General features: G+C 44.4%; 1 protein-coding gene across 3 annotated transcripts in view; it reads right to left on the bottom strand.

The window, feature by feature from the left end:
* Nucleotides 1-24,867, bottom strand: part of Ak5 (adenylate kinase 5) — a 170,408-nt gene that overhangs the window by 144,456 nt on the left and 1,085 nt on the right. For all 3 annotated transcript variants that reach the window (XM_087897463.1, XM_085677535.2, XM_048453554.3), the window contains exons 2-5: nt 18,386-18,572; nt 14,640-14,807; nt 13,801-13,970; nt 13,601-13,714 (exon numbers count right to left, since the gene is read on the bottom strand). In XM_087897463.1, the coding sequence (XP_087753589.1) occupies nt 13,601-13,714; nt 13,801-13,970; nt 14,640-14,807; nt 18,386-18,572 (639 nt within the window). The remainder of the gene's footprint in view (nt 1-13,600; nt 13,715-13,800; nt 13,971-14,639; nt 14,808-18,385; nt 18,573-24,867) is intronic.

The following is a 24,867-nucleotide window of genomic DNA, read 5'->3' as shown; positions in this document are numbered from 1 at the left end:
AAGGTGGCAGAGGGAAGGTAGACATTTATCCCCTGGCTCTAATAAGAGGCCGCCTCCTTCTTCCCTGCCTGTCACCTTCTGGCATCTTTTTGTCATGGGTTCAGATAAAACAGTATCTGCTTCTTGGACCTCCAGGCCTTGGGATGGAGAAAGGTCTCTCTTCCATCAGCCTATGTGCATCCTGCAAAGGTATCCTATGCACAGCCTGCTAACCACCCTTCTGCTCAGTCTGTGGGTGTGCCCTTGCTTCCCCGTGGAGCCCCAACAATACAGCCGCCCGCTGAACCACTTGCATTGCTGTGATTGGGGCTGTAGGAGAATACTGCCACCAAGGCTTGGTACCCAAAGGGAGGGTGTCCAAGAGAGACTAGGGCCAGCAACTTGTTTAGATTACCAAAGATGAGTAGAGACAAAGAAAGGAAAAGTGTATTGATGGGACGGCAGTAAGGCTAGACCCAACTAGCTAGATCGGACTGCACGGGATAGATTCCTTGGAGACACACGTCACTCAAAGACATTAATACTGGGGAGGTATCTTCTGTGGGAGTCCTGGACTGTAAGGGGATGAGAAGACGAGTGTGGGTACAGATGTTGGGATAACCGAGTGTGCGTGCTTTATTCACAAATTTAATGCTATTACGACTAGACAGCCTGTTCTGTCACTACGGAAAACACATCCTTGAGAATCACTCTCATGTGCTGTCAGATACTACGTTTAAGCTGTCGTGGTTTTTCCTGTTGTCTATCTGTTTGTTTTTGTATGGAAGAATCAACTTTGCTAAGGTTGTGTAAACTTGCAGATTCTTGGGTTGCGCTCACAGGACACTCTTCCTCAGTCTGTGAAGAAGCACGGACCATATACCTTTTGTGGTTTGTTTAGAGACAAGGTCTCATGTAACTCAGGCTGGCCTCCAACCTGCTATTTGGCCCATGTTGACCTTAAACACCCAACTCTCCTGCTTCCACCCCTCAATGCTGGATATTGGGCATCTGCTGCCATGCCTGGTTTCATTTTTAAACAGGATGCATATTCTGAGTGTGGCGGCATGTCTGTAGTTTCTCACTTGGACACTGAGACAGGAAGATTGTGAGTCTGAGGCTAGCCTTACCTACATACAGAGTGAGTTGCCAGGCTAGCCTAAGATACAGCAAGAGTCTGTCTCAAAGATCAAAATAAAATAAAATAAAAAGTTTTTAAACATAAAGCAAAGAAAACAGCCCACAAATCACAATCCCAGAGAACCTAGACAGCAATGAGGACCCTAAGAGAGACATGCATAGTTCTAATCTACATGGGAAGTAGAAAAAGACAAGATCTCATGAGTAACTTGGGAGCATGGGGACCTTGGGAGAGGGTTGAAGGGGAGAGGAGAGGCAGGGAGGGGAGCAGAGAAAAATGTAGAGCTCAATAAAAATCAATAAAAAAAAAAAACAAGATATTCACCTACTTGTGAGACAAAACATTTGGGACATGTTTGTGGACAATAGTCACCCAAGGCTTCCAACTGGGAGAAGGATGTAATGGTTTTCTTGGGGGAAGAGTTGGAGTTCATTGCGAGATTATAATATAGATTTTAAGCATAAGGGTTAAAGGCGAATGAATGACGGATAAGCCACGAGCACAAGGCACACTGTGTGCAGTGAGAACACAGACAAGGAAGGGGACAAGAGGGACTAGGTTCTTGGCATGAACAGCGAGAAGAAAGGAACGCAAGGGAAGGCGGTCTGAGCAAGGGAAGGCGGTAACTGCTTCCTGAGCTTCGTGGTATACGTCAACAGGGTTTCTTTCGAAACTTGGTGTGATGCTCCTCAGCCAGGCTGGCCTCTACATCTTGATCGCTCATGCCTGGGGTTATAGGTGTATATACTCAGGTTTGTTTTTTATTTCTGATTTATAGCTACTGTATTAAAAAAAATCCCATCTGATTCTCCGGCTCTTGAATATGAGTTAGTCTTGGTGACTCACTCCTAACACAAACACTAAAAGACAGAAGTGTCATTGTCTGAAGCTCGGTTAGCATATGCGGCAGGGCTTCCTTCTGGCTCTCAGGGTTAATACCTTTGGAGCTTGTGCTCCCTGGGGACTAGAACGTCCCGACCTCTAGCTTCTGGAGTCTGACCCAAACCAAGCATCAGCATTTGCGTAAGTGCAACACTGGGGTGCTGCTCTCCCAGGCACGACCGTAAAACAGCCTCCTAGAGACCCTGAGTCGAAACCAACAGAGCTTGTTCCATGTAATTAATCCCTGTGTGTTACAGCCAGTGCCTTAAGCCGCAAAGAGTGAGGGTGCCTGCCTTGTCGAACCCATCCCCAGTCTGCCCGGCAGAGTCAGGGCGACTTTGATTTATGGCTCTGTGAAGTTGGAAAATTACCTTCCACTTCACAGAGGTTGGTTATGAAACTCTCATTAGCCCCTGGTTTTAATGGACTTAGATTGTATCACAGCACATTGCAATAAAAATAAATGAATAACTACCTTCTAATATAATTTCACTCTCAAAGTCTAATTATTGAATAATTATAAACAAGCTTCTAAGCCATTAGTTCTAGGGAAAGAATCAAGATTTTATTTAATATTTTGCATGGAAGTGTTAATGCTTAGGAAAAAATATTGTGTAATTAAAATTAAATCACTCCCCCTTAAAAGCAAATCAAATTTGTCTCCCTTAGGAACAGCAAATCAAATTACTAGTCTGTCAAATCAATTCGCTTCACTATGCAAGTAGGGTAGTGGCACCCTTCTGGGGACTGATTTTCCTTTATCTCTAAACTTTTAAAAAAATATTTATGTAGTTGGGATTTTTTTCCATATGTATATTCTCAGTCACTCAAACTCAGGACCGAATCTATTTTTAGACTCCCTTCAATGACAAAGCTGAGGCCAAATGAGAGGCACTACAGGAACTCACCAGAAAAAGAAAAACCCAGATCACCATAGACGGCTGCTCGGCAGATCTCACCAGATCACCATAGACGGCTGCTCGGCAGATCTCACCAGATCATATACAGCTGCTCGGCAGATCTCACCAGATCACCATATACAGCTGCTAGGCAGATCTCACCAGATCACCATATACAGCTGCTCGGCAGATCTCACCAGATCACCATATACAGCTGCTAGGCAGATCTCACCACGCTCCGTGCTGGCGATGGCTAAGCCTCAGCCTTTTGACTATGAACATTCCACTGCCAAGCACTGAGCACACCTCAGAGAAGAAAACACCATGGCAACCGCTGCCTTAAACAGAGTTGGGATCTGCGTTAGAAGAGCTGCCACTTCCATTACTCCTGTTGCCAACCCCACCTTTGAGTCTGGCTTAGAAATACTGAGTCCTGGATTCCATGACTGTAAGGTCCGTGTAGTCGAGGGGATGAGAAAATGGGGTACAAGAAGAGAAGTACATCCTGTTTTAAGTAGCAGAAGTGCAGCTCCAGCCGTCTTCCACACCTAAACTCTTGTAGCAGCCCAACGCTGTCGGCGTCACCCACCATCCACAAAAGACTTACACGTCTTTGGAAACATTTTTGTGGTACAATAAAAATCAATAGCTTAGCATAACTACAAAATCAGTTCAGATCAGTCGCCCTGGTGCACGCCTTAAATCCCAGCACTCTGCAGGGAGGCAGAGGCAGAAGGATCTCTGTGAGTTTAAGGCCAGCATGGTCTACAGTTCTAGGACAGCCAGAGCTACACAGAGAGACCCTATCTTGAAAAAGACAAAACAAAACAAAAAATTCGGTTCAGTTTAAATCATTCTTTGAATCTTACAAAGGTAAAAATAGGTTAGTTAATAGGAAAAAATCGTTTCCACACTAAAACACAAGTGAATGTAACTACTTGTTATTTCCCCTGCACCTGACTCTCTTCAATGCCCTGGGTATGTGCTTACACGGTTTGCAGTGCTGGGATGTGTGTTCAAAGGTTATAGCAGGATAAGATCCAAACATACTTGGTGCAAAAAGCAAAAGGCCCGTGATTAGAGAGTTCAATTAATCAGATTCCTGCTTCACCAACATGAGGACCTGAGTTCAAATTTCAGCACCGACGTGAAAAGACCGGCACAATGACACACACCTGTACCCTATCCGTGTTAGAGAATTGGAGACAGGCAGAGCCCTGAACTCACTGGCCAGCTGGTTTAGCCTACTCAGTACGCCCCAGGTCCCAGTGCCCAGTTCGAAAGCAAAACCAACCAACCAGCTGACCAAACAAATAAACCACGGAGGATGAAGTCTGAGAAACAACACTCAGAGTTAACCTCTGGCCCTGAGACTCAACCGCACCTATGTGCACTGCGCACACACATGTAAACACATACAAGTGGGAAAGTACATTTTGCTCATGTACACTGTATCTGGAAGGATGCATTGTCTGTACCATCCTAGGAAAGTAGCCTGAGTAAGGGTAGGACATAGTGCCCCAGGGTTGATAATTTTATATCTTTGTAAAGTCCAACTATGGGTATGTAGTCTCTATTCCAAATTACAGTTCAAAATACGGAAAAGCGGAGAGCAAGACGACACACTAAACACACTCACTCTGCACTCTCTACAGTTATTCGCACCACGAGATCTTACAGATTCGCTCATCCCTGTCTTGTGAAGTGAAGTGCCACGGGCTGGAAGAAGGTTAATGATCATTTATTGCTGTCTTTTTTGTTTGGATGCAAGGTCTTTCTCTAGCACAGGTTAATCTCTTACTTGGAGCTGACTAGGTAGCCCAGGTTAGCCTCAAACTCACAGCCATCCTCAGCCTCCCTGGTGCTGGGATTGCAGGTTTGAGCCACCACACCAGGCGTGGCCATAGGCCGAAATGAAATAAAACACAAAAGGCTCTGTCTTTTCCCCCCCAGCAGCCCATCCTGATTCTTCACTGGACTACCGGGGACGGTCCAGCTGTTTGGCTCTCATCCCATTTGTTTATCCTCCCACTAGAACTAAATAATGTCCTTAAATGTGTTGACCACCTGAGATTCTTACTCTGCCATCAGTGTCTTGTTGGTTGTTGTCTCGGTTTCCGATCTACCGCTATGAAGACACCAAGACCAAGGCAACTTCCAAAGAAGGCATTTAATTTGGCGACTCAAGGTTTCTGAGGGTCGGAGTCCATGACCATCATGGTGGGAAGCCTAGCAGCCTCCAGGCAGACATAACTCTGGAGCAGTAACTAGGAGGGAGGGAGAGACAGAGAGAGAGAGAGAGACAGAGACAGAGAGAGAGACAGACAGAGAGAGAGACAGACAGAGAGAGAGACAGACAGAGAGAGAGAGAGAGCACACCAGCTAATTGGGAATGGTATTGGCCTCTGAAACCTCAAAGACCACCCCCAGTGACACATCTTCTCCTAATCCTTTCCAAATAATTCCAGTGACAAAGGATGAAGCATCAAACACACGAGTCTATGGGGACTGTTCTAATTCAAGCTGCCATAGTTGTTTGTTGTTTTTAAATCCTTTTTATTTTTAATTTTGTGTGTGTGTGTGTGTGTGTGTGTGTATGTGTGTGTATGTGTGTGTGTGTGTGTGTGTATGGTGCTGGAATTGAACCCAGGGTCCGCCCGTGTTAGGTAAACCTTTTACTACCAAGTCACACCCCTACCCTGACTTTAGGTTATCATATGTGTTTGTTTGTGACATGCATTTGCACATATCTGGGAAGAGAAAACTGCAGTTGAAGAAATGTTAGTCTATGGGGACATCTTCTTGATTAGTGATCGATGTGGACAGGCCCAGCCCCCTGTAGGTGGTATAGCTGCTGTGTGATCCTGGAGGGAATGACAAAGTCGTTGACTGTGAGGCTGGGAAGCAATCCAGTATGTTGCTGTGTTCCATGGCCTCGGCTTCAGCTCCTGCCTCCAGGTTCCAGCTCTGAGCTCTGCATTGACTTCCCTTCATGATGGACTCTAACCCTATGCATAGAAACAAACCCTTCCTTCCCAAGTTGCCCTTGGCAGTGGTGTTTATCATGGCAATATGAAGCCAACTAGTACACAAAGCTAATATTGTGACTATGTGAATAGCGACATCCACTATCTAGGCTTCTGAAAACACAGGTTATGGAATGAGATAAAATTCTCAGGGCTTACCCCCATACCACCTGGGTTCAAATTCCATCTCTGCTTCTTAGAAGGGCTGCGACTTTTTGTAGATTATCCATTCTTCACAGAGAAATGTCCTCACTTTGTTTACAGAATCAACATATATTTGTGTAAAAATAGATAGGTTCAGAACAGCGTCTGGTGCACAGTAACTTGTCCATGTGTGCCAATCTGACGTCTACCATTGTTACTAACACATTATCTTTTCCCATTTTCCCATACTAATCAAGCAACCAGCAAGCTCTGTCCTTCAGTGCTTCACAGATGTACAGCAGAGAGGTCAGGACTCCAGTTTCCAACAGGCTGAGTTTCTAGGAGAATCCGGAAAGACTGGAGGGGGCTATCTCAGGATTGTCATTGTTGGGAGTACAGGCTATCCTGAGAACGTAGGAACAGCCTCTGACATTCAGGACAATGTGGAATCCGAGTCTCGGGAGTGGTGAGCAGTCTGTGGACTGGGCTCTGTTGGCAGAGATCATAGCTAAGAGCAGGGCGGCTGAGTGGGGCTGTGGGATATGGATTCGAGGGCTCTGTGAGGGCTAAACTGAGGAGAACTGTCACGAACTGAAGAGCGTCTCCTTGTCTGAGCACCAACTGTCACCCCTGAGCTTCAGCGGTGTGTAGTGAAGCCACCAAATCTCCAGAAAACTGCTTTCTATTTTCTAATCTTCCAATTTTAAAATTTGGCATGCATTGTTGTTGTTTTTTTTTTTCTAAAAAACAGTTTGCAGCCCACACTCAGCCTGAAGACTGTCTGTTCATAATCTCTAGGTTAGGGAAAGTTAGTGGTCTCCAATCCATGTCTGCACCAAGATTGGAATGCCAGCCAAGTCCTTGCTGACAGTGGGTGAGAGGGGTTTCTTAACTTTCTGAATCTCAGTTTCTTCATCTGTAAACCGCAATAAAGACATCTGCCTAGGAAGCAATGTGATAACTTACGCACCCACGATATACAGCATATTAAAATAATACTTTGATTGAACTAAAACTGGAATACAAATATAGACAAGCGTGGTGGCACAAACCTATGGTCTAAGCACCGAAAAGGCTGAGTAAGAAGGATCAAGAAGACTTCAAGGCCAGTCTTGGCTATACTGTGAGACCATGCCTCATAACCAAAACTACCGTAACAGAACATAACGTAACCAGCACAGCCAGACAAAATGTTACTGGAACAAAAGTCTCCATCACAGCTCAGTCACATCCACCCTCAGGTTTGCCCCAGCCTCTCCCACCCCAGTCTTCAGAACATACCCTCTAAGCCTTCCAGCATGCCTCGGACCGCAGAGGACTCCCAGGAAACCACGAGACAATCGGCACACCCTAATTGTCCCTGTCGAAATTGGTATCTTCACAAAAGCTCCTGAAAACACAAATTCGCTCTTCCATGGCAGGGCATGCTCCTGCCATCCTGCACTCTGCTTCAAGAGGTGAAATCCCCTCTTGCCACGCCTGCTACTCTGTTTCTTTTCCCAGTGCCCATTTTCTAATCACTATTTAGATGAGCGTAACCATGGCTGGCCCCACTTATCTATCCAATAGGATTCCTTCCCCCTTTTTTTCTCTATGTCTGGCCCTGGCCTCTGTCAATGGCTAATCAAATTTATTCCTTCCAAAATAAAACAAATTCAATTCCAAATGACTCTGTATATTTCATGGAGAACCAGGCTGGAGTCCCACTCAAAACCTGCTTACTTGGGCCAAAATGTCTCACTTTTTACTTTCCTTGTCTGACGTGCAACCATGACCTCCATCCTCCAGAAGCCACTGGAAGAAGCTTTCTACAGTTCCACCTTTCTGTGCGGGTCTGCATGTATTTCTGCCTCCCACACTGGATGGGAGCCTTCGCTTGGTAACCATCCTTCCCCATACCACACTGGCTCAGGAGAACGTGCCCTATATTTTCAATACTCTGGTCAGATTTCTCTCTCTTCAATTCAATAGTTCTGACTCTAGATGACGTTTAGACAAAGCCTTCGACCTCTATCACTATAAGAGACACTTCCTTTGAGCCTCTGGACCAAGCAATGTGGACCTTCTACTAAATCTGACCCTAAGGATGGTTTCTTTGCATGGTACCCTGCAGAACCCTTTCTAGGAAGGTTGGACCAGCGTGCTTCCCCTATTCATTTCAGATAAACCAAGAAAAACTCGCCCAATCAAGATCCGAGACTGGATTTGTAAAGCTACTATCGTGGGTGGGAGAAGCATTTGGAGGGAAGGAAGATCAAGACTGAGAGAGAGAGTAGGAAGTGAACAGGTCCTCCATGAAAATGTGGTCCAGAAGTTACCCTTAAACAAAACCATAGCTGTGTTCTGCCCAAATGGTCAAACAGCCAATGGCATAGTCAAGCCAAATCAGCCCCAACCAATTAACAGAACTTCTTCCATTTATATGATATGAATGATATAAAACACACTAAGTACCCTTATTGCCCAGGACTGATCAATCTGGAGCCTCCTCATTTACACAGTGTGGGGAGCATGCCGGGTTATCGCATACGAAGTGACTTAACCTAAGAATGTGGAGTCCTCCACAATGGAGGCCCTCACACAGCACTGTTGTCTATTGGTGATTCTTGGGCTAATATCTCAGGTCTTCTGTTCCCTGTAATGTACTAAATAAACTTTTCTACACTGGTATAGTGTACCAGTCCTTTACCAATCCACCAAACATCCCAACACGGGCAGTATATAGAATTGTTTTGTTGTGCTTTGTAAAGATGCTTGAGAGTGCCTTAAATTTGTGGTTGTCTGTATCCACGGCTGTGTGGGTGAATCATACTGCTGCAGGGCCTCGGTGAAGGGGGGCTATATGGTCAGGGCAGCGAGTCTGCAGTTCCACAGTTCCAAAGTGCAAGGCTGCCGGTGCTCAGCAGTCAGGCGCCTACGGCATCACGGCATCACATGTGCTCAGAGCTCAGCACCTGCACTCTCAGGAGTAGCTTTTCCACGGCTCAGTTTGGAACTTGGTTGTTCTCACCCCTGGGTTAACTTCAACTAATCAATTATTGTTCAGGCAGGGAGACGAGGAGGATGGAGGCAGGATGTGCTAATTAGTGGGCTTCCAAATTTTCTTGCCCTGTATGTTGAATGTCCCTGGACTCCAGCTGCCAGAGCGCTGAAGTGGTTTCCAGCCATTCTCAGAAGTACAAAAGCCTTCAAAGGAAGGTTTAAGGCCAAACTCAGAAGGCGAGCAAAAGCAGAGCTGTTGTCGGCAGCCTTGACATCTGAAGGTGGCCTCTGAGGGTTTAATCAGTCAGTTTGAAAAATAGACTGCAGAAGGAACAGAGTCTTTGCCATCACATCCTCCGACAGGAGGGAAGAACTGGTCTTCCCTGTCATAAATCAAAGGTTTTTGTTGCTGTCCTTGTTGGTTTTGATCTCGCTATGGCCCAGTAGAAATCATCACACCCTCTGGCCATGCACTTCCCTAGAGCCACAACTCTGCAGGGAACTAGAGGATTGACTCAGTTGCCCTCACAGTGATTTCCTGAGGTGGTGTCTCCGAAGGAGAACACTAAGATTATCAGGACCAGCACTCAGCAGCTCCACTGACTACTCCAGAACCAGCCCCACTGGTTCACAGGAAGGCCCGGGAAATGATTCAAAATGACTTCCTACGCTGTTATTAGAATTGTTCCTTCGTGTGATATCCAAAGTTCTAGTATTTATCTACTCCAACCCATCCTATGTCTGATAGAACCCTCTGTAGTAAAAGAGTGTAATGAGTTGATGAGACAGGGGTGAGGGTCCCAAAAGAGGGAGAAGAAAGTAGGCCTTTGGAGTGAATGAATCTGCTCTGCTTCAAAGAGCACAGAAGAGAGAGGCCTGTGTCAGGAGGCAAACCACAAATGCGCAGTAATTCCATCAAGGTCAGCCAAACACGGAGAGGAATAGGTTACAAAACAGGCAATTGGACCATAATGCTGTAAGCTGCAAAGGAACACAGCTAACAAAAACAGCACAAGGTTTTTATATGGAACACTAGAAATTTTCCTTTAACAACACAAAAGCAGATCTATTACACACAGCAACACGGCCATGGTTATGTGTGTCGGTCAGTTTTGTCAGCCCGGCACAGTCTAGAATCACCTGGGAAGGTGCTCTCAGTGAGGGACTGCTTAGATCAGGTTGCTCTGTGAGCGTGCTTGTGAAGGGTTTTTCCTCACTGGCTTAATTGATAGGGGAGCATCCAGCCTCAGTATGGGCAACACCATTTCATGGGCTCAGCTTTGGACTGCATGAAAGTGAAAACAGTCAAATAAACCTAGCTGACCAAGTAGGCACACATGTGTTATTCTCTCTTTTCACATAGATGTGGTATAACTAGCTGAGTTTCTGCCTTGACGTCTTCAAGATGATGGACTCTGACTTGGAACTGTAATCTGAGTAGACTCTTTCTCCCCTAAGTTGCTTTGAGTTGGGGTATTTGGCCACACTAGCAACAGAAATGATACTAGGACTCATGGGTAGAAAAGCATGAATCCTAGTATCTATTTATCCCCAAAATATATGTATTTGAAATTAAAACCAAGATTGATACTAAATTTATATATAGTTCCATATAGAGAATAGCCAATTTGGAAAGAAAGTGAAGCATATCCATCAGCTTTGCATCACTGTAGGGATTGCCTGGCAGATAGACTAGGTATCAAGTGGAAAGGTATAATTTGGCTCCCAGTTCTGGAAGTCAGAGCCTAAGACTGAGTGGCCCCGCTATTTTGCGTCTGTGGCACAGCAATGGAAGCACATGTCAGAATGAGTGTCACACCACAATCAGAAGAGAGAGTACTGGAGGGACCTTACAGGACCTCGTCTCCAAGGACTTGAGCATCTCCCACCAAGCCCCACCTCTCACAGCTTTGCAGAACCTCCCAATGCCTCCATCCTGAGGACTAGACAGTTCTGTAGACCTGTGGAGGATGTTACCCATATTCAAACGATAGCAAGATGGGGATGTCCTTCCCTGATCAGGATATAATTTAGATTTCTTTCATAGAAACCACAATGTTGGAAATAGATAACAAGCAAAATCACCAACGAGAGAAAGCATGAGCAGACTCATGTCTACACATCAGTAGAAACATAGTCCAACGGGAAAACTGGCTTCCCAAGGCCAACGCAAGCCTGCTCCCACCCTCTTTGGTAAAGACCAGGTAAAAACTCAGAGACCGCATGCAGAGGACAGTGATTACACTTGCACAGGCTTAGCAGACGGGAATGCATGGCCTCAAAACACCTCTGGGCTGAGCAAGAAGCCCTGCAACCCACCTGACACGGTTCTTTCCAGACACAGTTGATTCTGTGACTTCAGCACACATCTCCAGCCTCCTCCCTGCTAAAGAAGGTTTGATTTTACCGAGCCCAGTCTTGTGCCTCCAGTGATTTAGTGGCGGGGAGGGAAGAGAACTTGACTTTCAGTGTGGTTAGCCAAGTGTGAGGAGTCAGAGCTGGATCAAGTGAAGAGAAATCCACAGGCACCCAAGGTGCTGAGCTTTCGGGTGACACCATCACACGCCAGGCTTCGGAATGACATGATTACACTCAGGGTGTGTGCCACACTGAGTGACTGTATGTCATGTGGGGGAGGAAGGAGGTGGGCCCACTTCTGCTTGACCAGAGAGGCAAATAGGCATAGGCTGCTAAGTTTCCACAGCCATGAAGTGTTTGCCCACACCTATCTGCCCAGGTGGATAGCATTTCTTCTCTAAGAAGACAGCATTGCCAAATTCTCAACAACACCAGTGAGCGCAGTGCTGGGTGTCAACAACACCAGTGAGCGCAGTGCTGGGTGTCATCTACACCAGTGAGCACAGTGCTGGGTGTCAGCAACACCAGTGAGCGCAGTGCTGGGTGTCAGCAACACCAGTGAGCACAGTGTTGGGTGTCAGCAACACCAGTGAGCGCAGTGCTGGGTGTCAACAACACCAGTGAGCGCAGTGCTGGGTGTCAACAACACCAGTGAGCGCAGTGCTGGGTGTCAGCAACACCAGTGAGCGCAGTGCTGGGTGTCATCTACACCAGTGAGCGCAGTGCTGGGTGTCAGCAACACCAGTGAGCGCAGTGCTGGGTGTCAGCAACACCAGTGAGCGCAGTGCTGGGTGTCAGCAACACCAGTGAGCGCAGTGCTGGGTGTCAGCAACACCAGTGAGCGCAGTGCTGGGTGTCAGCAACACCAGTGAGCGCAGTGCTGGGTGTCAGCAACACCAGTGAGCGCAGTGCTGGGTGTCATCTACACCAGTGAGTGCAGTGCTGGGTGTCAGCAACACCAGTGAGCGCAGTGCTGGGTGTCAACAACACCAGTGAGCGCAGTGCTGGGTGTCAACAACACCAGTGAGCGCAGTGCTGGGTGTCAACAACACCAGTGAGCGCAGTGCTGGGTGTCATCTACACCAGTGAGCGCAGTGCTGGGTGTCAGCAACACCAGTGAGCGCAGTGCTGGGTGTCATCTACACCAGTGAGCGCAGTGCTGGGTGTCAGCAACACCAGTGAGCGCAGTGCTGGGTGTCAGCAACACCAGTGAGCGTAGTGCTGGGTGTCAGCAACACCAGTGAGCGCAGTGCTGGGTGTCAGCAACACCAGTGAGCGCAGTGCTGGGTGTCAACAACACCAGTGAGTGCAGTGCTGGGTGTCATCTACACCAGTGAGTGCAGTGCTGGGTGTCAGCAACACCAGTGAGCGCAGTGCTGGGTGTCAGCAACACCAGTGAGTGCAGTGCTGGGTGTCATTTCAGACCTTCATGCCGGCTTCCTCACAGACTGGCTGGAACATGTATGTGATGATAGGTATCATTTCTACCACACAGTTAGGAAGGGAACATGCTTAATGTTTAGGATGGATACAGTAGATGCTAAGAAGGCATAATTTACCCCATTGGATACATTTTGGCAGCTGGACCCCATCTCAATAAGGAAGCCCAGCATTTCTGACCTCCTCAGAGTGCAGGCACGGTGGTGTAGGGTGACCCCAGGCCCATCTCTGGATGTTACCAACTGAGACTTATTTTAAAGAAATGAAACATAAAAAGGCATCTTAGAAAAATATTTTGAAATAAAGTTTATAAAGATCTATACTTTTAAATAAAATTAATGAATTCTATTATCAGGTCTCATCTTTCTTCTTGGCAGATGTTGCCTTCCATTTTTAAACACTTGCCAAAGAAAAAACCTTTGCCAACTCACATTGATGGGTCTGCCTGTTTCCGATCAGAATTCAGAAACAATGCCAAGAAATTATTGTTTGTCTTTATTGCTTAATCTAAAAACTTTAAGTAAAAAGTAGGACATTAAATTTATTTTTAAATAAATTAATACAAATAAGGCTAGGCTATCACTCAGTGGTAGAATGTTTGCTACCATATGCAGGGTCCTTGGTTCTGTGCCCAGAAACATGTGTGCACACAAGCATGAACACACACGGAGATAGAGAGATCGATGACAGAAAAGGGAGCAGACACAAGAGAGAAGAGAGACGAATAAAATACAAGAAGATATTCTTACCTGGTCCTCAAAAGACAGAGCCTGGGCAACATCTCTTGGGAACCCATCAATCACAATGCCTTCTTCATCGGGTATTTGCATCAGTTTTTGTTTTATCTCCGTAATTGTTGTCTCCTTTAACACAAAGATGAAAACCTACGGTGTATTCCAGGCAGGGACAATTATTTTTTGCACAAGGAGAGACACTCATGCAGTGATACCTGTGGGGCCAGCTCCCCGTTGGTGATTATCTTGGCGATCAGACTCCATTTTCTGTTACTGCTGGCACTGTGGATTTTCTTCCTCAGTAATTCTCCCACTGAAATGTACTGGAATCCGTACCGCTCGGCAATCTTCAAACTCTGAGTCCCCTTTCCGCTTCCCGGGCCACCTGGCATTCGGAACAGGCAAACCTATGACCTTGTGCAAAGAGATGCTCTCTCCACGACAATGACTTAAAACACGCTCAGTGTCTATTTCTTATGAAAGGAAATTGGGCTTGTATCTTTGTATTAAACACAAGTTTCACAGTGATTTTATCTTTTCTTTTGCATAATAATCAGAAGTTTCCGGTGGCATAAAGCACCGTTCTCCTCCATCTGCTTTTCACTAAGACGGAAAGTTACTTTGCTATAGGTACTAGCTTGCATGCATGGGAATACTTCCAATATGTTATTTCTTTTCCTTCTGTGGTTACTAGAGAATAAACGATTGATTTGTCAATTAAAGAGAAAAAATTCCCCATTTTAAAGAAGTATCTAGCTGACTATCTACATTAAAGATTAATTGAAGAAACCCACAGGTTCATAAATCTTGAAGGGATTATTTTCAGTTTGTTATAGAGACTTACTGCGATGTTACAGTGGAAATCTAAGACTGTGAACTAGGTGTTAAACAGAATTCTAATTCTGCTTTATTGAAAATTGCTCTAAAATGTTTCCGTTTAGTAGCCCTTGACCTTTTGTTTCTGGTCGTTGTCATTACCCAACTCAACATTTCTGAAATGGAAGCATGCAAGCCAAGTCAGCAGCACCGGAGAGTTTGACGCTCGCTGCCGCACCTATGACGAGAATGATCTTGGGTCGAGGCCTCGTGGGGTCAAAGACCTCATACTCCTCTATCAGCTCTGCCGTCTCAGACAGGTCCGTGTCGCTCTCGATGGAGAACTGGTGGATGGGAGGAAGCCGGTCATAGCGTCGATAAGGAAAGTTGGAATTTTCAGGCATTACTGCAAAAGAGTAAGATAAACTTGAAAAGGGAAAGAAGGGCCGAGCAAACCACTTTTCACAGTTGACCAAGTAGTACAAAAAGTTGTGTAAATTAGCCAATCCCTGGAAGAAGGGAGGCTTCCTTAGTGACCAGCAAATTTTTTTTCTTAAAGGGGCAGAGAGCCGACATTCTGGTTTTCTAGAACCACACCATCTCATACTCGACAGCCAAGGTAGCATGGGTTTGGTCCTAGACCACTCCTAAGTGAATGAGGGGCCAGTGTTTTAGGAAAACTTTATTGACACAGATGGTGGGCTGGCCTGGGCCACTTGCACTGAGAAAGGATAACTTTCCCGGGCTTAGCTTCATTGTATTTCACAGCCTCTGCCAAGATATTCTGGGATTTGAGAACTTCACCTCACCCAGGTGCCCAGGGACTCAGTTCCTGTGCAGAGTATACTCCGTTCACTCTGCAAATAGAGACACGCACTCGCTCTGGGGGGGGGGGGTGGCTGGCTGTAGAATGTTCAGTGACACACAGATCACATGTCTAACTCATAGTACCTTTCAATATCATGGCATTCTATGGGCTCAACCTTTAGTGCTGTGGTGCTGTGGAAAAGAATGCCCCCATGGGCTCATCTTTGCATGCTTAGTACCCAGCTGATGAACTGTTTGGGAAGGATTAGGTGTGGCCGTGTTGGAGGTGTGGAATCACTGGGCTTGGACTTTGATGTCTCAAAAGCCCACATCACACCCAGTGCCTCTCTCTCTCCCTGTTTGCTGCCCAGGGACCAGGATGTAAAGCTCTCGGCTACTTCTTCAGCACCATGCTTGCCTGTCTGCTTCCATGCTCCATGCCATGATAACAACAGGCCAATCCCCTGGAACTGTAAGCCAGCCCTGAGTTAAATGATTAAATGCTTCATTTCATGAGTTGCCTTGGTTGTGGTATTCCTTCAGAGCAGTAGAACAGTGACTAAGATGGATATCTTTAAGTTTGTTGACCTACAATGAAACGATGCACATATGAAGATTTAAATTTATGTCTCCATTGGCAGCAGGCATTTGCCCTTTATTTCCAGATGTGTCTGTATGTGGAGGCTGTTTTAGTAGGAGACAAAGCTGCAGCTGTCTCCTTAGTGCCAGTGGAAGTGTAGAGCCTGTGAGCGCAGATATGACAGCCACATACCCACCAGGCAGAAAGGCTACGGTTCAAGTCTTCCTGGTAAACTCTACAGCGGATGAAGGGATGGCTAAACCCACTTGGGCTGGAGTCATAAGAAATGATATGCAAGAGGGGCAGGGTCAGAAGGTAGAAAACAGGCAGAGGTGATGAAATGCGGGCATCAGATCCCACTGACAACATGAAAGTGAAGAGTCGAAATACAAAGCACCCATGTCCCAGTGGTCCAAAAGACAGACCTGGCAAGCTCCAGACAGGCAGGCAGATGGGATCAGTCATCGTCAATATATAGCTCACGGCTCCTTTTCTCATGCCAGGCGTTGTTATTGCACCCAGGATACAAAGAGAACCCTAGCTACCCAACAATCCTAGCAGGAGGGAGATGGACATCTACCTGGCCTTCGGCAGAGCTTTTAATAGTTGATAGCTTTCTAAGCACCACACAAAGCGTCACCTCCCAAGGAGCTCATCAGTTGGAACTTTGCATTCTCCAGTGATCTAAGATGTTAAATCATTTGCCTAATGACTCACTAGACTTTGATTCTGCTAACGAAGTCTTCAGACAGTGGCAGACAGTCCTTAGAAAATGTGAGGAAAGGCATTGATTATAGTAACCTGCTCTGCCTTAAAATGAAATAATTTAAAGATCTGTCCACCAATCACTTGCCTTGGCTTTATAGTATTTTCATTTAGGGAAGTAGTTTGCTTAGTTGATGAAAATATTTTATGTTATAGACTAATTTTTAAAGATAATTGTATGTTAGTATGCCATTGTCAATATACTTGCAAAAATTCATGAATCACTACATTTCTAGAGATATTTAAGTTTGGGGGCAATTACCAGTGTTATCAAATTTAACAACCTATTCCACCAATTATGGTTTACACATAGGAAGGGTGGAGCTACGGTTCAGTAGGTAGAATGCTTTTCTCACTTGCATGAGGTCCTTCTGAGTCCAGTATTTTAAAACAAAAACAAAGAATGCAAAAGATAAATAATTTCATAACTCAAAAATCTGTAATAAAAAGATAAATTAATTTAGAAAATGTTTTGCATTGTCCTAGTTTATATTTCAGATATAGGACAGCATGGTGTAATATTTTCTTGACCACAGTCCATAGAAAGGTCTATGATTAATGAAAATATAATTAGCAGCACAATGACCGCTGTGTGGACAAGGAAGGAGCTTCTCGCTCTGGAGATATCTCTGAGAGAATGATATTTCTACTTTCCCCTTATGGAGCTCTTAAAAATTAGCACACATGACTTTTCCCCTTACACTTCATTCAAATCAATCCTAACTGGGTCGTTACTGATGAGGCCACACAGACTAAGCATTGTTTCCTTCTTGCATTTATAAAGAAGGAAATTGGTTTCATCTTCTTGGTGGGCCAGAAACCTCTGTGAAACAGCATTTTAAAATCTGTTTTTATTATTTATTTATGTGCATTTCTGTGTGGGGTATGCACAGGGAGTGCAGGTGTGTGGAGAGGCCAACAGAGGGCAGTAGATCCTCTGGAATGGGACATAGAGACATTTGAGAGCTGCCAGCCATAAGTACTGGGAACTAAAGCCAGGTTCTCTGGAAGAGTGGGAACCGGTCTTAACCATTGAGTCATTTCTACCAACATCACTGTACAACAATTTTTGAACATGGCTTAAATTTTGAAAAGATAATCATCTTGGTCACTGGAGAAGAATTAGTTTAGTGTCCCCTGATTGGAGCCAATTTCGCATTTGCATACTATTATACTTACAACTTCATTCAGCCAAAAAGGCTGATTGGCCCATGGTTTCTGAAAAAAACGCACACTTCAGAATGAGATTGAAAAACTTAACGTTTTTTGCTCCAAAAGACTATAGCTCCCACTTCTCAACTGACACGGTCAGCCGATTTATCTCTGCGTCTTTCACCCAAGTGACAAATCTATTGTATTCAGTAGTCACTTAGTGAATCTTTATTAAATAAACCTTAGAAGTCATCCATGCACTTATGTAAACACACTAATGTGTACCAATTCTTGGAAACAACATTAATGATCAGCTGTTCTTTCTAAGTACTAAAACAAGGCCGAGTTGCTACACACTAACTACCAATTTGATCTGCATTCCACTTGTGTATTTGGAGAAAGCTTATTTGCAATTTTAAAAAATAAAGCCATAATTCTTAAATTACGTTGCAAAATAATGAATTTGGTAATATAGATTCTGTATAAATTTTCAGAAAATTGCCAGTGTGTTGTTTTTCCCCCTTATCATAAATGGTATTATAGAATTAGTAGCAGAAATAGACAAATTCTACCAAAGCACTCAGAAATCCAGTCATTAAAAGCACTCTCTCCGGCCTGCAAGGAGTGTTTTTAGGAGACCTGCTCTCCCGTGAGACGTCATCTTTCCGCGCACACATTACCATTTCTGAGGAAGGATCTCCGAGACTGTCCTCCGTTCAGCGGCGGCAATGTCTTCTTCTCCTGGCTGACGAATGTGTCCCACTTCACCTTCTCACAGCCTCCGAGCTCCTTGACTTTCTGTAAACAACTTTCCAAGTACTCTACGGGGTCTTCCGGTTTGGAACACATCAAGCCATTCAGAAGGCTCTGAAATATATATATAAAGATATATAAAGCAGAAATAAAATCTGTCTGGGCACCGTGTTCTAGTTTGCTTCCCGTTGCTATGACAGACATCATGACCATAAGCGTGGGAGAGAAAGGGTTCATTTGGCTCAGGCTCCCACATCACAGTCCATCGCTGGCCTCAGGCAGGAACCTGGAGGTAGGGACGGGAGCAGAAGCCATGGAGGAAGCCAGTTTGCCCATCCCGCTTTCTTATATAATCTGGGATCACCTTCTGGGGAGGAGTGGGGGTGGCACCACTCCCAGTGAGCTGAGCTCTCCCACAGCAATTGCTTCAATTGCTAATGAAGAAAATGCCTCACAGGTTTGCTTCCAGGCCAGTGTGATAGAGGGATTTTCTCATCTGAAGCATTGCTCTCTTTAGATGACCTTAGCTTGTATCAAGCTGACAAACTCACCAGCAAGCATCTGCTTTGTTAAAATGTTGTTATGTTTTATCTCTAAATTCTGGGCTGTCTTCAGCCTTTTCATTTGGTTTTTTGTTTGCTTGTTTTACTGGTTTTTTCATTACACAAAATAATGGATTTTATAATGCTATTTCCATACCTGTATGTGTCTCATTGTGTTTTGGTCATGTCTGTACCCCATTACCCTCTCTTGGCTCCGCCTCCCACCGGTCCCCTCCTACTTGCAAATGATCCTTCCATACCATATATATTTATCTGTATAGCTACGTCTTGATTCCATCCATGATACAAAATATGCACTATTGGTCATTTCCCTACGTCCCTCTTTCCCATTAGTCCCCTTTCTCCTCACTTTGATTTTCATGACATTTACTTATCTGTTTAAATCTGGAATTTTACATTAGCGAAAGCCTATGGTCTTTTGTCTTTTCAGTCTGGCTGGGTTCACTTAACGCAGCCTCCAGTTCCAGTCACGCCTCCTGTGTCTCTGAAAGTTAGTTTGTTCCTCTGTATGAGTACTTAAAACTCCATTGTGTATTTATAGCACATTTTAAGTCTACACATATGTAGATTAATATCTGTCCAAGTTTTCTGTACCTGTGAGTTTGACACAGTCCAGGGTCATCTGAGTGAGCCTCAGTTGGGGCCTAGATCAGACTGTCTGATCCTAGGAGATTACCTAGGAGATTATCTCGATTGATTGATGTGAGATGCATTTGATGCAGGTACTGTACCAACTGAGCTATCTTCAAGTTCTATAGTGGCTACAGTGATTTGCATCCCCACAAGAAGCATATGAGAGTCTTCCTCCAAGTCCCCCCGCATCTTCTCCACCACAGCCTTTCTGACCAGGGGAGGTGGAGTCCCAGCATGGAGAAGACTTGCCTTTCCCCAATGACTAAGAATGTCGACCACTTTTTTGTTCACTTCTTTCTGCAATTTGGATTTCTTTTGTGAAATGTCTATCCAGTTCTTTTGTCCATTTATTGATTAGAGGATTTGCTTTGTCGGTGCTTAATTTTATGATTCTTCATATATCCTACGTGTTGTCAGGTGTATAGCTGGTCAATTTCTTTCTCCATTCTGTATGCTGTGTCTTCACTCTCTTGTTTCCTTTGCCTTACAGAAGTGTCTTAAATTCACGGAATCCTGTCTGTCAAGTCTTGCTCATCCTTCTGGAGCTACTGATTCCCCCCAGAAAGCTCTTGCCTATGCCTAGATCATGATGGAACTTCCCTGTTTTCTCTAGTTGTTTCAAAGTTTCGTGTTTTGCATTCTGTAAGGACTCAGATCGATTCTGAATTGTTTTTCTTTCTTTTTTTAACAAGACGAGAGATGCATATGTGGTTTCGTTCTACATACAGATATCTAGTTTTCCCAGTAACATTTGTTAAAGAGGCTGTCTATGCGCCAATGTTTGTTTGGACCAAATTTGTCAAAAATTGCATGTCTGTAGCTTCACGAGTTTATTTCTAGGCCCTCTATTTATGAGGTTGGTCTACATGTCTGTTTCTATGCCTTTATTACACTGTTTTTGTTGCTAGAGCTGTATAGTATAATCTGAAACAAGCAGATAGAGCGATACCCCCAGAGCTGCTCTTTCTGATCTTGCATTTCTCTTAGTAAACAATTTGAATTGAAACTGTGATTTGACTGGGGATTTAAGATAACCCCTTAAATTCTTGACCAATTTGTTGTGTTTTGTTTGGTTTGAGTTTTTTGAAATAGGGCCTCACTATGGAGCCTCGGCTAGGTAGGCCTTGCTGTGGAGCCTTGGCTAGGTGGGCCTCGCTGTGGAGCCCTGGGTAGGTGGGCCTCACTGTGGAGCCTTGTCTAGGTGGGCCTCACTGTGTAGACCAGGCTGGTCTCAAACTTACAGAGATCCACTTGCCTCTGCCTCCTGAATTCTGGGATTGAAGGTTTAATCACCACACCGAGCACCAGTGAACTTTCAGCTCAGCATTCTCTGCCTTTCAATTAGCAAGGCAACTGTGCAGTTAGATACAGGAAATGCCAATCAAAGCAAGGGTATCATGGGAAATATTTCTGTCATTATGTATGATTTGCTGCCCTAAGGTCTTATCCTGTCTTTATTAAAGTATTAAGGCTTAGCTCTGCTGTGAAGGGGATTTTGTTTTATAGGATTTTAAAAATGTGTTTATATGGATAATACAAAGAGCTCCACATGTAACACACACTCAACAAAGTTGGCATTACTTGTTTCCATCATGATAATTATCACTGAATACCTAGGCTGGCCTGTGGACCCTTTCTTTCGTGTTCCTATGAGACTCATGATGAAACACTACACTTGTCATTTATATTGGAGCAGTGGTTTATGTATCAGCCTCCCAAACTAAAAGATTTCATCAAGACAGAGTAGGCCACACCCACTTCTTAGTTGTAAGTACCTGATACTCTCCCTAGTATATGGTATATACATGTTGGAGTTTTAGGAGTCCCTAAAACATGGTATATACATGTTGGAGTTTTAGGATTAGGACTAAAAGATAATTCCTAATTCAAGTCTAAGAGATAATTCCAAACTCAAGTCTAAGTAAGACTTAACATTGAAGTGAGGAGCTGTAAAGATTGCTGAGTGGTTAATATGTATCTGTTGTTCTTGTAGGGAACCCAAGTTTGGTTCCCAGCACACATCAGGCAATTTACAACTTATTCCAGTTCCGGGGCATCTGACAACTTTTGCCTTCATGGACACTACACTCATGTGCACAAACCCAAACACACACACACACACACACACACACACATTTAAAAATAATAAAAGCTAATCTAAAGCTATAATGTCAGATTTCCGAAATGCTGATTGATAAACAACACATCTCTCTACCGGATCTGTTAAGACTGTAGAGGGAAAGTATGGTCTCACCTGTTTTTAATTCATGATGCCTGTAGAAGGCGAGAGGTCTGTGTGCTCACAGACACACGCGAGAACCAGAACTGTTTAACACTTGGGCTTTGTTCTTCAGAGGAAGAGACTGACGCCTGCTCACCTGGACGGCTGGAGTGGATGCTGTCTGATCGCTTAGTGATCGGCCTATGGAGCCTGCCTTCACCAGCTTAGTGATCGGCCTCTGGAGCCTGTTTTCGCCAGCTTAGTGACCGGCCTATGGAGCCCGCCTTCACCAGCTTAGTGATCGGCCTATGGAGCCTGCCTTCACTAGCTTAGTGATCGGCCTATGGAGCCCTGCCTTCACCAGCTTAGTGATCGGCCTATGGAGCCAGCCTTTGCCAGAACCCCCAGGATCCTGAGCATTGTTTCTCAGGTAATAGAATCCATTCTTACACTTCTTGTAAACCTGTCCTCCCTCGCCCCTTATCCTGACCATTGCTGCAGCCAAGAGAACCCATTTGTGTGGAAAAGGACACAGGGACCTTTCTAAAGAGATGTACTTTGCAAAGGCGTTTAAATGTAGCCATGCCAAAAGCTTTGTTGTGAAAATTGTCATGAGGAAACTTTCTCCAAAGTTTTGTGTTTGAATATGCAAAAAATAACCAGCTTGGCATCAGACGCGATATTCAAACCAGCACTTAGCTGGGCTGAACCTGAGTTTCCTTCTTACCTCATTCGGTTGTTTCCTTGTCAGCCATAGTGTCTGCAGGGACCCTTAAAGTGTGTAACTGCTGGAAATTTACACATACTAGTTTCCAAAAATTCTACATCTTAGGGAATGCTGACTCCTAGGAGTTGGTCTGATGTCCAAACATATTTCCTTTAGCCTGTTACATGGAACACAAATTAGTCTCACCTCTACATTACTAATATATAAAGCATATACCCTTGGGAAGGTTGACAAACCCCAAGACAGCTTTTGATTTTTAAATCAGTATTGTTCCATTTTCCCAAAATGGCAGGCAGTTCCTACTAGGTATCTTTGTTTTCTGAAGTCCCAATGGAGTGGGTTTGGGTATGCAGCTCCATTGGATGAGTTCAGCTACTGAGGGGGCAGAGAAAGCGTCATCCAGTTTCTGTGAGGCAGGTTAGCTTCCCACACTTCTGCTATTCTCTGGGCCGGAGCCAACTCGAGGTCCCTCTTGGGTGCACGCTTCACTGAAGTGTACAGCGCTGTGGGCAGCACTGCCTCTGTTTTTTGGGCCAAGAAATCATGTTCCAGGGACAGCAGTGACTAGCTTAGCTTCAGGACTCCAAGCCAGTTTCTCTTGGTAAACTCAGATAATCTTCCCTGTACATCTTACAAAAAACATGGGACGGAATGAAAGAAAACTCCAGATTCTGTGTTCCTCATATATAATCCAACCAGAATATCGACGTTTAAAAATCCCAGCCTCTTAATTTTGTCTTTTCCTAAAGCTTAATTAAGTTACGTGGGTGTATGTAGTGGACGTTTTCTGACTGAGAGACAGATATTTCAAGCTTTCCTACACAAAACTAACTCCCGAGGGGCATTGACTTTTAAAAGGGACAATGGGCTTCACTCTTTCACTGATAATTTAAGATAATTTAAGTCCTTTTTTTTCTAGTAGCCAGCTGCCCGAGGCTGAAGGTAACTAGTAGATGTTATTTCTTAGTTTCTGGATTAATCCTCTGAAAATGTGAACAATCTAATTGGACTTTTGATAGCATTCAAACTAATTGCCAAGTCTTTGCTCTAAGGTCCAAGATCAATACTCAAATTACAAAGCTTGGTAGAATTAGGAACACAGCAAAACCTGCTGAAAGTGTTTGCTTTGTTTTTTAATTTAATTTTAAAGTGGAAGTATGAATCTAACAGATACCCTATGCCACACAAGGAAACCCTAGAAGTTCCTATATATATATATATATATATATATATATATATATATATGTTTTTTGTGATACATAGATTCATTTATGTGTTACCTGGCCTTTAATGGCATGTGTTATCTGTGACTGGGGTTTTGGCAGCCACCTGTTTAAACTTTATATACTTAGAACAGTGTAGCTTTGGCACAGAAAATCCATTTTCGAAACCTGAGGTGTTTGATGCTTGTGGTCTGTGCTCATCACAGCGACAATCAGGTGCTTCCCTCTGGACTGGGCACAGCAGATTCCTCTCACTGTTCAGAAGGAACCACGAAGTCACTGGCCATCTCCTTCCAGCCCTTTGCAGACCAGATCTCAAATCCAGCACACTGCGTTAGTGCCTCTCAAAAGGAAGTCAAAAAAATGACTTCCTTGTAGGTGTGTGCACTATTCTGAGAGATTCCATTCATATGCAGAAAAGCCAGTGAAAAGCTTGAAGCCCCAAGAACTCCTGTCATAACTTCTCTGCGCCCACAGTGTAGAGTTTTGTGACCAGGCTGTCCAGGTTTTCTGGAAGCTACCTGGCACCAGGGAAGAGAGCACTTCCCACATTTTGCAGTCGGGAGGCTCGCCTACCGACGAAGCTATCATTCTTTCAGAAGAGTAGAAATAAAACTTGTTTCAGTCTTCGCATTTATGATTTAAAAACTAAATCTTTCTGCTCTTCATTTCTATATTTACAAAACAAGGCAAAAAAAAGCCCTGTAATTATGATTCCTGTGTTAAGATAGGGTTTCTTGAGGGGATGTAAGGGATTATTGTAAAAATTATTTTCTTGAGATACACTTTCCTTTGAACAGAACAAGCAGGAAAAGGAACAATGCATGGCCTTTAGTTTATTGTATTAGTCTATCATTTCCTTTGAAATGGAAGGCCAGGTTTTTTGAGGGTTCAGCCTATAAAGGTTGGCTTTGTGCTTCTTTTTAAAATTTTATTATGTCTTGTAATCTAAGCCAAAGGCACTTTGGATTTAGGAGTGTTTTAAAATCGAGTATGGAAAGAAGAAAATGAAGCAGGACTTCTCTCCAGGAGGGCTGCTGTG

Source organism: Myodes glareolus, chromosome 17 (genome assembly GCF_982192425.1).
Source record: "Myodes glareolus chromosome 17, mMyoGla1.1, whole genome shotgun sequence".
In the NCBI taxonomy this organism is placed as follows: domain Eukaryota; kingdom Metazoa; phylum Chordata; class Mammalia; order Rodentia; family Cricetidae; genus Myodes; species Myodes glareolus.
The sequence above is the reverse complement of the archived record's forward strand: the minus strand, read 5'-3'. Positions and strand labels throughout refer to the sequence as shown.